Source organism: Stegostoma tigrinum, chromosome 17 (assembly GCF_030684315.1).
Source record: "Stegostoma tigrinum isolate sSteTig4 chromosome 17, sSteTig4.hap1, whole genome shotgun sequence".
In the NCBI taxonomy this organism is placed as follows: domain Eukaryota; kingdom Metazoa; phylum Chordata; class Chondrichthyes; order Orectolobiformes; family Stegostomatidae; genus Stegostoma; species Stegostoma tigrinum.
Genome location: NC_081370.1, coordinates 32,877,536 through 32,890,179, shown reverse-complemented (window position 1 = coordinate 32,890,179; position 12,644 = coordinate 32,877,536). Strand labels below are relative to the sequence as shown.

Sequence of the window (12,644 nt, the reverse complement as noted above, 5' to 3'; positions counted from 1 at the left end):
TGACAATCTGAAATTAAAACAGTTTTAAGTATGAAATGAGTCTTGCCTATCTTCTGATCTTCCATCCCATTTTTCATGTTTTCTCTATTCCACTCAACTCTTTCTTATAAGCTACGTCAGACCTAAGTGTTACCTCTGTTTCCTTCTCACCAATGCTGTCTAACTTGATAACACAGTGTGGAGCTAGGGGAACACAGCAGGCCAAGCAGCATCAAAGGAGCAGAAAAGTTGACGTTTTGGGTCGGGACCCTGTCCTGTTGTATTCCTCCAGCTCCACACTGTGTTATCTCTGACTCCAGCATTGGCAGTTCTTGCTATCTCTGCCTAAATTGATCATCTCTTTCAGAATGTGAAATTTTATTTCTGTTAGATCACAATTAATTGCTGGCACATTTCCAGTTACGATATTGTACAAGATTTTTAAGAAGTGGGTGTTTCAGTCCCGATGAAAGAACCATAAAGCACTAAATTAAATTTTCCAAACAACACCCCCAAATAAAGAAATTACTAGCAAGATTTCATTTCATGTAGCTTTTATCTAAATACTGGTCAAAGCCATTGCAAGTAAATCATTAATTAATAGGCAAATGATTTTAAAAAGCTGAATTCCACTTGGAACAACCCTGGTCCTAATGCAAACAAAAAAGATACACCTAATAGAATCACAAGTACCTACAACACTCTCCACAGACATGTGTCATAATACCACAATATACTGCTCTTTATTCCCTCAGTGTAAGCCAGGAGTCTCATCAGTCAACAACTTTCAACTCCACACTTCATGGATGTCATTGTAATCAGAAAGACACACTTTTAAAAACACTCTTGCCTTTGCATCACAACTTCCCTGATAGTGTAGCTTTCCGGGGTTCCTTTTCACCGAACTGATCAGTAGCACCTCTCTTCACACTTTGACCCTGTCTAGGAAAGCACTCAGATCTTTAGCATCTCCAAGCTTTTCAAATGATTTTTTTTCAGGTTTTACATCATTTTAGCTAGCTTGTGTATTGTCCCTACAAGCTCTTATATTGTTTCCTGCCAAACAGAAAAAAAATTAGCCTCTTCTTACAAGGAATTTGATATTCTCCTTGCAAAAAAATGTTTTTCTCTCTGATTTTCTCTTTGCATTTGCATCTGTGAGCTGACCACTTTCACTGTGACTCTTCTGCTTAGCTCTCTTTTATATTTGCCAACAGTATGACAGCTGTAGTTAGTACTGCTTCCAGGTCAAAGTTAAGGGTCACCAAGTCATATGAACTGTATGGAATTATAAAAGAGAAAAGATATATTTTGTTGTGTCTTTTCATCTTATACTGATCATTTGTTTTGATACAGCAAACTAAGTGATAGTCATCTTCATTTACTTTCTTAGGGTTCTGCCTTGACCAATCAGAATCAACATGCCTAGTGCAAAATTTATCAAAGTTTACAGTTAACTGTCAGTCATTATCTAACTGGTGCATTCTTTGTGGCATCACCTGTACCAGTCAGAGGCTACTTGCCAACTAATCAGCTCTTTCCTATTTTGCAGTATAAATGTTGTTTTCCCTATACATTAATAAGTCTTGCAAGTTGTTTCCATTAGTGCAAGACAAAATGCTTCTTTTCTATCAGAGCGTAACTTCTGTACTGTGTTGTTGCCTATCCAAAAAGAAATACAATTAATCCTTTTACGATTGATATAAATCCTCATTGCTCTTTTCAAATATTCTTAAAAATAATTATAAGTACAGTTAATGTTTTAAAGAAATTAAAAAGTTTCCTTACTCCATGGTTTCCAGGTCAAAGCTTGTCATAGATAAAAACAAATTGAGAGGATGATACCAGAGTGGAGACAGGGTTTTCATTCATAGCAAGGATCAAAAACAATGTCTATTTTTATAAGGTAGCAACTAAGTAAGCAAATGGAGCAATGAGAATAAACCTTTTACTGAGAATGTGGATCTTATTAGCACAAGGAGCAATCAAGGGCAGCAGCACATATGTATTTTGGGGCAATTTAGATTCAGTTTATCATGGAGAAGAGAATAAAGGGTTTTGCTGATAGAGTTAGAGGTGGAAGGTAGTGTGGAAAATTGCCCTTTTTTTTGCAATGTTATTCCTTTAAATCTACCTAATATCTCTTGGATTGCATGTATTCAATAAACCATTGCCTTTGGATTTTCCTCTACCAATATTTTTAAAAAAGGAATGCAGTTTTTAAGATAAATTGCATTTTATGGGCAAATGCAGATTGATTTATCATAATGAATCATTTCAGCAAATAGTTGAATCATCTTTCTGGTATTATTGAAAGTTAAGGCTATTTTAGTGTGACAGCAATCATTTGGCTGTTGTCCTTAATGTGACATTGCAGGTTAACACCACTTCATTATGGTAAAGCTTAGAGGGCAGACATATGTGTTGTGACATTAGAAATCAGCCTTTGATTGTTGCTTCCCTTGGGGTTACTGGCTGCTGTTCTGTTGCTTTACATGTTACTTTGGAAAATGTTGAACAGTAATTTTTCTGATGGTTCACTGTAGTTTGTCAATCATCTGAACTTCTAGATGGCATTTCTTGAATAAAACCTGCCATCAGTCACCACAGAGGCTGTCAGTACAGTTTGAGTGTTAGGAATAAATGGGGTGAACTGCAAGAATGCTACTCCTTGAAAAAAATATCTCAACTGCTTGAGTTGTTTTATCTGCACCTCAAAATAATGAAGCTACCATGGTAGCTATTGCAAAAAGCAATGAATGTAACTGTTGATCTCTGTGTAAATTCCCAAATAAATTTCTTTTCTTTCACTTCTAACCAAAGCTGAAGGGCACTTCAAATGTTACGATATATATATGCTTAAGGAGAGAAATTAATGATGATTGCATTTGGTAATTTCACAACATGTCTCTTCAAAGGCTTGCTCCTGGACAAACCTGTTGTAAACTATCGTTCCGTACTGGGACAACGAGTCAGGTATACATGTTGATCAATAACTCCTGCCTGCGAATGTGTGTGGTGGTGGTTTCAGTTACTTTTCTGAATATCTGCCAATGTATGCAAAACACAGTTCTTAACTATGTCCACACAAATAGTCCTTTTCCCATAGAAATTTACTTCATAATATAACACAGCAATGAAGATATCACATGTCACCCAGCTAGAGAAACAGTACCTTAGTTTACTCAATACTGAGATTGAGGGAGGACAGGCTAGATTGTTGGGTGGACTGGAAAAGAATCTCCTGACTGGGATGTGCACTATGTGTAACATGAATCTTGCAGCAAATCAGCCAACATTCACTTTAAACTTACTGCATTCCTGCATGTTTATAAGGATTATCTATCTTGGTTTACAGCCAACTCCTCTCCTCCTATCTTTAATTGGTCTTCTCAATGTTCAACCTTTCATAAGTTAACTCAAACCTTTAAAGACCCAGCAAGAGACTGGAAATTTGAAGTGTTTGTGGAATTTGTTCGCTTAGCTGATAATGTTAGATCACTTGCAATAAATATTTTTTAGAAAATGGGATCTTGGGATGAACAATAGTGTTGCTCAGAATGACATCTTTGCATTTGGTCGTTCCTCAGCAATATCTTTTGCTTTGCATGAGAATAAAATCATGTTGAGGGCTGAGTGTTTAACATGCCTGGTGTGGGAATATAATGGCGCCCATATTCCTCAATGTTTAGAGGTTGATCTGTAGGTTTGAATTGCATCTGCTTGTCATGTACTCTCTTCTCAGAAATGCTGTACAGATGTGAAAAAGGATTAATTTGGCAAAAGAAAGTCAGAAGCAGCGCAGGCTAACATCCAGTCATTCTGGTTTAAATATAGGTTTATGCTAGTGTAGGGGCAAAAAGCCCAGAGATTTTGTCAGTTCATCCAACCCTGCAACAACTATGATAGAACTCTTGCTTCATGATGTAATTAATAGTCTTTAATTAAAATATTTAAAATAGAGGTAATTAAAAGATGTGTCTCTGGTTAGAAATTATCCCAAGATGTTTGTACTTGTTTGTACTTTGAGGGCCTATGTAATATCACTGTGGTTGCAAATGATAGGACTGCTCAGTAGTCGAAGGTAAACCCACACCAATCTGGGCAGATATAAGCTCTTTCTAATTAACTAAGTAATTTTACACATGTGGGAGTGTACTGCCTTGAACTGAAGAAGCACTTGTTTGTACTGAGGGAGAGCAAGCAGAATGCAAGTGCAATTAAAGCTAGGAAACCATGCTGCAATTGTCTTTTTGTTTATATCGCCAAATAAGATTAGAATTTCCTGTTTTAAGCCGCACAGTAATTGGAATATGTTGGAGATGGAAAGAGCATGAGCATTTCTGTTCAGTTGAATAGTTCTCCTTAAAATGTTGTGTAGGTGTTTAACCTTTCTTTTAAAGAAGATTACTTGCTTGTAGTATAAAAACTTATAAAATTAAAAATTATAAAATGATAATTCTGATATATTCTTAAAAAAACTGTTGCCTTTATAGAGAATGTGTCTGATCTCTGGATGCTCTACTATTCGTATTAGAAAACTTTCAGGAACCTACTACTAGGGACACCGTGAACAAGAGATTTAGGAAATCATAATTTGCTTGGGCAGAGTTAACAGAGATTTATAAAAGAGAACTCATGTTTGACAAATTTGTGAGAGTTCTTTCAAGTTGTTGCTGGCAGGGGTGGATCAGGGGAACCAGTGGAAGTAATGTATTTGCATTTTCAAAAGGCACCTGATATGGAGCCACACCAAATTAAAAATCCTGGGATTCACTGTTTTACATTGGTGTGAACTGAAGATTAGTTAATAAATAGGAAACAGATAGTAGGAATGGATCATTTTCAGATTGGCAGGCTGCTACTAGTGATGTATCCCAAGGATTGATGCCAGGTTTCAATTGTTTAGAATCTATGTTCATTATTTAGCTGAGGGTGTGAGGCGCTCTTCTGGTACCGTGGTAATGACCCACCTCTGGGCCAGAAAACCTAGGTTCTATAAAAATACATACTTATTGTAAAGGAAGTGTAACAAACAGCTGAATCTTATGACTTTTGGCCAAGTCCAAGTTGTCATGTTATTTTCAGAAGGTTTATTGCTGACAGCTCTTTTACTCCCATCTTACCCAACTCACCTCATTAATTACCCACCATGCTCCTGTGTTATCTCTCACATCTGATTGATGACTCAATGCACCACATCCCCTCCAGGAACAACTTGCTACTCAGTGGATATCCCAGAATTTTCAGCATCCCTTGAAGCCATGCCATCTTTAAAAATATACTTTGCACCCAGACAAGCACTGTTAGTCCTGCATGTCTCCTGGCATTTGCCCTGAAAATGACAGGCAGGGGTAAATGAGTACTTTCTTTGCAGACAGGGTCTTGAATATCCATGCAGAGGTGGGACTTCCTCAGTTCCCTCCAGGACCAGTGGTGGACGCCACAAAACCAGACCACACCAGCCCGGTCCAATAATACCACCCAGCTTAGAGCACTAACAGTTGTCTTGAGGAATGCCCAGCACTGCAAGAACGTTAGTATTCTTCTCCACTCTGATTTTTTCTCTAATACTTTGTATCCCCTCTGTCTCTGCTACTGTACTCCCACTATTGCCTGCAACATCTTCCCCACTCCCTCCCACCCATCCAAACTTGTGACACCATTACTGTGATGTCCTCTGTGCAACCAGCATATTCACTGAGGATACTTCCCCACCAGCATCAACTGTGCCAGTTATTTTCATTTAGTGTAATATCTACCTCTTTCTCATTCCAGGAGAAGAGCCTACAATAAGGCAGAAAGAGTCAAGACAAATGGTCTACTTCTTATTATTCACTTCCTCACCCGCTGTGAGGAGGAGGTCTTGACTCTGACCATCCCAGCAGGGCCTGAACTGGTATCAGTGGACCTTGACTTACTGTGCCAGAACCCCCTGAACAAAGCTATCCTTCTGGACTTAACTGAGACCTGCTGCCAACTATAAAAAGCTTCCTGGCTTTGTGTTTGCAATGGCAAGACAAGGCAACAGTAATATGAGCCTGGTTGAGTGGGCAAAATGGAAAAATGCAAAGGAATGCAATGCAAGGCATGGATGCCATGACTATCCAGAAAGGTTCAGAGGGATTGTGCACTATGACCGCAATGGAAGAGTCCAGAAATACAATTTAATCCAGTCCACGATCTGGGCACATGTACTTGAGTGCACAGTGGCCTTGTTGCACCATTTCAATGATAGGTGCAGCTGCAGCCTGAGGTGCAGCATTGAAGCACAGAGGTGACCTTTAAGGGATTTGGAGATGTGCCATGAAGGTCCTTTGAGCTAGCATATGTCAGATGTCTATGCAAGATCTGTGAACATGGGTGCTTGTGCCTGGTGCCCAGTTTCCAACATGCACGTCTTTTGGAGCAAGTGACAAGATGAATCTACTGGGTGCTTGTTCTGGTATCATATTTGAACTTGTTTGACGATTTCATAAGATGGAGGCCTGAATATTAATGAAAGATAGTAAGAATTGGCAATGCTGGAGTCAGAGATAATACAGTGTGGAGCTGGAGAAACAGAGCTGGTCAGGCAGCATCAGAGAAGGCAGCAGGAAAGCAGACTTTTTGGGTCAGGACCTTTTTTTCAGAATATTAGTGAGACAAGTTATGGCATTTACAAGGTGTTCAACAAGCAGCAATGACTTTCAATTGGCATCTTGCTGTTGTCTGGTGAGAAGCTTGAACACACAAACTGGTAGGCTCAGAAACAGCTTCTTTCTGGCCATTATTGGACTGAAAAATAGACTCTCTAGCCTCAAATTATGCTGATCTTGATAACGTTGATCTCGTCCAGTGCTGCCCCGTGCAGTGTAACCTGTATGCCTCTGTCTAAGTATTTTTTTTGACAACCTCTGATCTGTACATCCTTGCTTACTATGATCTATTTTTACTACTAAATAAAACTTTTCCCTGTACTCTGGTACACGTGACAATCAATCAATCAATCAATCAATTACTCAATCCAACTACACCAGTTGCTGAAAGCATAAATGATGGAGTGAGATGATCTCAATATTGAGATGGGTCTCACCACTCTTGTCGACAGGCGATAGCAAGAACTGCAGATGCTGGAGTCAGAGTCGATACAGTGTGGAGCTGGAAGAATACAGCAGGTCAGGCAGCATCAGAGAAGCGGGAAATTCAAGGTTTTGGGCTTAGACCTTTCATCAGGACTGGGGAGGGAGAGCGGAGCTGGGAAATAAATAGAGGGAAGGAGGTGGGGCTGGGCTAAGATAGGTAGGATGGCGATAGGTGGATGTAGGTAGGGGTAGTGGGGATTGGTCAGAGGGAAGAATGGGATGGATAGGTGAGGAAGCAGATGGACAGGTTCTGTCAGGTTAAGGCGGTAGGGATGAAAGGGAGGGTTGGACATGGGATGAGGCTGGGGTGGGGAGATTTTGAAACTGGTGAATTCTATGTTTAGGCCACATTGGGCTGCAGGCTCCTGAGGTAGAATATGAGGTGCTGCTCCTCCAGTTTGCGTGTGGTAACATTGTGACATGGGATGCTGCCCAGGATAGTCATGTCACCCAGGGAGTGGGAGTGGGAGTTAAAATGGTTAGTAATGGGAAAGTATTGTTGATTATAGTGTACATTTGCAGGTGCACCACAAATCTGTCACCGAGTCTGTGTTTAGTCTCACCAATGTAGAGGAGGCCACATTGGGAGCAATAGATATAGTAGACCAGTTTGGAGGATGTACAGGTGAACCTGTGTCTGATATGTAAAGTTTGTTTGTCTTGGGCCTCGAATGGAGGTGAGAAGAAGGTTTAGGGGCATGTGTAGCACCACCTGCAGTTGTAGGGAAAGGTCACCACACTTGTCACCTGATTCTGCTCTACACCTTGCCATAGCCTGCATTGCTCACACCCGAATTAGATTACACAGACATGTTTCTGAAAGGTAGAGTTTGTACCAGGAGAAGTGAATAATCAGGTTAAATTTGTATTTTGTAGATTTGACAACAATGAGCTGTGCTGTAATTGAAACATATAAAATTTATGAAGTGTAAGATGGATGGATGTTTTTCCTAGCTGTAGTACCTAGCATCTGTGTCAGAATAACAGGTTAGCTATTTGGAATTGAAATGAGGAGAAATTTTTTCATTTAAATGGTTATGAATTTTTTGAATCCTCTACCTTAGAAAGTGTTGGAGTCAGGTAATTTATTCAAGACAATAATTGGTCACTTTTGGATATCAAGGGGATATTGTGGGATTTTGACATTGAGGTAGAAAATCAGCCAGGAACTTACTGAGTGATAGGATGGATTTGAAGGAGCTAATTGTTACTTTTAATTCTATTTCTTCGGCTGTATGTTCAAAGTGCTTTTTGTGAACTAAGTGTAATCACTGTCATTTTGTAGCAATCAATTTACACACAGCGAACAAGAATATATCCCATAAATTCGGAATATGATAATAACAAGAATATACTATGGGTGCTGGAAATCTGATATAAAAGCAAAAAGTGCTGATGAAACTCAACAGGTCTGGCAGAATCTGTGGCTTCAGAAGCAGTTAATATTTTGCATTCAAAATGCCTCTTGTTTGTCCGATGAACTGTCATATTTGATTTAAAACATTAACTCTGCTCACAGATGTTATCAGACCTGCTGATTTTCTCCAGCACTTTTCGTTTTTATTTCTTGGTTGGTGATGGTGATTGAGAAGAAAATTAGTTAGGACACTGCTGCCACTTTTTGAAAAGTGTCACTGGATCTTTTATGTTCTCCTGAGAGGGCAGCTGGTATCTCTAGTTTAATGTACAACCTGAAAGGTGAGTCCTCCAACTGTGCAGCACTCCATCAGTCTTACACTGGAATGTAAGACTAAGTGTTGTGTTTAAGTTTTTGGAAAGGAACCTGAACCCATACCTACTGATTCAGAGATGAGGGTATGACAATTTCAATGCAAGTGACTTAGTTTCCTCTCTCATTTGTCTTACTGGCTCAGTTGATTCAACCAGCTCCTGGCTATAATGCACAATCTTATGTTAACTGGCTGCTCCACATATGTCAGCAGGCAAACACACAGTGAGAACAGATGCACTCTGCTGACATCGTCGCCAGTTCTAGTCAGAGAGTGTGCCTGCAGGGTACAATGAAACTCTGCGTAATTCCTTTCTCTACAGATCTCAACAAATCAAAACAAAAATCAAAAACAAGAAAAAGAGAAATTCAAAATCAAACATTTAGGGATTTTATTCTGAGGATTAACACAGTCTGTTTTGCAATATTTCAAATTGCCCTGTAACACACTGCCTTCTTAAACACCCTTCATACAGTGAGCTTGGTGGCACTTGCTACTTCTTGTGTTACTTCTTCTAACCGCACATGAAAGATGCAACATTTGGCTTGGTCTTAGTGTCAAAGAACACCATTCCTTCAATCCTTGTGTGGGAACACTAACAGACACCTAAGTATAGGTTTTGGTTCTCACTTTGAGTGCTGAGGAGGTAGGGAGGGCTCTGCTGAAAAATGTTGTTAATTTCAGAGGCAATAATAGAACTGAAGAAATTTACCCTTTGTATTTTGCCTGGAAGGAAACGTTTTCAGAGCATCTCACACAAAAAAAAATTCTTGTTGCTTAATGAGAATCACAGTAATTTTGTTTTAAGTTTCACAAAAACATATTGAAGTCTACCCCTGAATATGTTACTGACATTTGTGTGTATAGGTATTGTATATGGATTATGCCCTCAATACAGTCAATCTTGATTGCAGTGTGTTTATCTATGGAGCAATATGGGGATGAAAATTTTGAACGCCATTCATAGGATAAATTATTGATCTGTTCACCACGCTAATTTTGTGTGCAATTTGTTTGAGGATTTTTAAAAATAAGTGGAAAGAGACAGAAGGACAGGAAGATATTTAAGAGCGAAATCTGGACGTCAAAAAGGGGACATGAAATAGCTTTGGCAAATAGAATTGAAGAACATCCAAAGAGATTTAGAAAAATACATGAACAGCAAATGAGTAACCATGGAGAGAATAGGGGTCCTTGAAGATCAATGTGGCTGTTTATGTGTGGAACCGTAGGGGATGGATGAGATACTAAACAAATATTTCTTGTCAATATTTGCTGTGGAGAATGACAACGAAAGCTAGGAAACAAGGGGAATAAACAGTGATGTCTTGAAAAGACAAGGTGCTACAGGGCTTAAAGTCCCTGGTACATGATCAAGTGTATCCCAGAACTTTGTGGGAAGCTAGGGAAGAGATTACTGGGACTTGTACTGAGATATTTATATCATTCAGCCATGGGTAAAGTGGTGGAAGACTGGATGTTCACTAATGTGGTGCCATTATTTAAGAAAGGGGGTGAGGAAAAGCCAGGGAAATATAGACTGGTGAGCCTTAAGTCAGTGGTGGGTAGGCTGTTGGAGGGTACTCTGAGGGGGATAGGATTTGCATGCATCTGGAAAGGCAAGGGCTGATTAGGTATAGTCAGCTTGGCTTTGTGTCTGTGAAGTTATTTGTCGCTAAATTCATCGTGTTTTTCTGAGGAAGTAACAAAGAGGATAGATGAAAGCGGTGTGTTAGACATTGTCTGTATGAACTTCAGCAAAGTGTTCAACAAGGTTTCAATGGTAGGCTGGTTAGTAAAGTAGGTCACATGGGATCCAGGGGAGCTAGCCAATTGAATGCAAAATACAGACATAGGCCCAAAACGTCAGCCTTCCTGCCCCTTTAATGCTGCTTGGCCTGCTGTGTTCATCCAGCTCTACACCTTGCTATCTCAGATTCTCCAGCATCGGCAGTTCCTACTATCTCTGAAACAGGTTTAGAGTGATATGGACCAGATGTGGGCAAATGGGATTAGGTCAGATTGGGATGTCTGTAAGGTGGGGACGTGTTGGACTGAAGAGTCTGTTTGCCTGTTGTGTGACTCCATGACTCAATGGTACATGAATTGTAAATTTTCAATCTATTGTTGGGATTACTTATGAAACTGAGCATTATTCAGATTCTCAAGGCAAAATTTCAGAAGTACAAGATTGTGTTCGCGGATTGAAAGTGGATTGACATTTTCCTGTGATAATGATCAACTCCTCAATATCTTTGTGCAATTTGCAAATGTGATAATTGATAAATTTCATCAGCTAAATTTGTGAAATCTACTGCGGTTTGTCAATGTTATACCTAGCACTATTGCTATCATAAAGTTTGACAGCTGATGTTTCTCTGGTATCTAATTGTTTGCTATCCATTTAAGATTTCATCTAACAGCACTGATCTTATAACTAAACAAGTCAACCAGGTATTACATTGCTTGACTCAAACAGAGTTAAACTCTACACTAAAAATAACTTGCATTTAATTCCAGCCTTAACTGATATCTGAACTCATATGTTTACAAGACTATTCTCTATACATTGGAAGAATGACTCTTCTGTTAGAATCCTTTTGAATACCATACAAGTAATTGCAGAACCGCACTGCGATGTCCTTCAATGTATATAATTTCACCAACCTATTTGGTACCCAGAGCTGAAGATAGTGGCAGGGAAGAGAAAAAGACAATTACACGTTGGGGGAAATAAAACAGTATAAAATAGTTTAAAGAAAATGCTTTGGCTTTTTTGATTCAGTTGTGAGTGTGACTGTGTCGCCTTATGCTTTATCTCTTTCTTTTAATAGGATTCTGACAACAACAAAGTCTGTTCCCTATACTCCTTCCGAAATGCAACTACCTCACCACACAAGCCAGATGAAGGGGCCCGTGAACGCGGTGATATGATGACTGGTGCAGTCTTTGGAACACCTGAGCGCCGTAAAGGAAGCTTAGCCGACGTGGTGGACACACTGAAACAGAAGAAGCTCGAAGAAATGACAAAGACTGAACAAGACGGTATGCATGGGCTACATTTACTTTTGAGTTCCACACGTGGTTGACAGAAACTTGTTGGGGATGGGCCAAAACAGGTTTGTGAAGTTGGCAGGTTAAAACTGTTGTATTATGCTCACCCTGACAGAATCACTTTTCGATCCATTAGAGAGTTTATTTAATACCTCTTTCTTTGGTATTGTAACATAGTGCAATGAAATGACTATCCAAAGCCAAAATACTTCAACATCCTTCTCCTCATCCACCTAAGTTATAAAGCAGACAACTTTCACTTTATTTTAAGAGATGGTACTAAGGTAATAAAAATCATCTTATCTGTGGTTTGCATAAATGTGGCAAGAAGGAAGATCTTACACCACATTATTATTCATCTTTCAGTCTGTCTAGAGAAGGGTTTCAGTCATTACACAATTCACACTCACGGAGTAGCTGAATTAAACTATGAAAAGTGTAAGTTAAACCCCATGCAGCATAGAGATATAATAGTTTCTTGATTTACATGTACTTTGAGATGTTGGTTTTAAAATAGAATGTCTGAAATAACGCAGTTCAAAAATGCCATGTTGAAGGGTAGAAAAACTGAGATGGGTATACACGTATCTACCAATATTGTAGTTAATATTTGACCTTGCCAATTTCCCCATGATCAATTCCTTGTTTAATTTTTGCTTTAGCTTTCTTGGAAATTAGAAATTGTATTTAATTGAATGTCTAGGTAAAAAAGAAGTCCTACATAGTGGCTGACAACAAGAATATTTTAATGTAACAC

The 12,644-nt window shown here is 39.1% G+C and overlaps 1 protein-coding gene across 13 annotated transcripts in view; it reads left to right on the top strand.

The window, feature by feature from the left end:
* Positions 1-12,644, top strand: part of sox6 (SRY-box transcription factor 6) — a 624,359-nt gene that overhangs the window by 290,721 nt on the left and 320,994 nt on the right. For all 13 annotated transcript variants that reach the window (XM_048545909.1, XM_059652056.1, XM_059652052.1 and 10 more), the window contains one exon: positions 11,668-11,878. In XM_048545909.1, the coding sequence (XP_048401866.1) occupies positions 11,668-11,878 (211 nt within the window). The remainder of the gene's footprint in view (positions 1-11,667; positions 11,879-12,644) is intronic.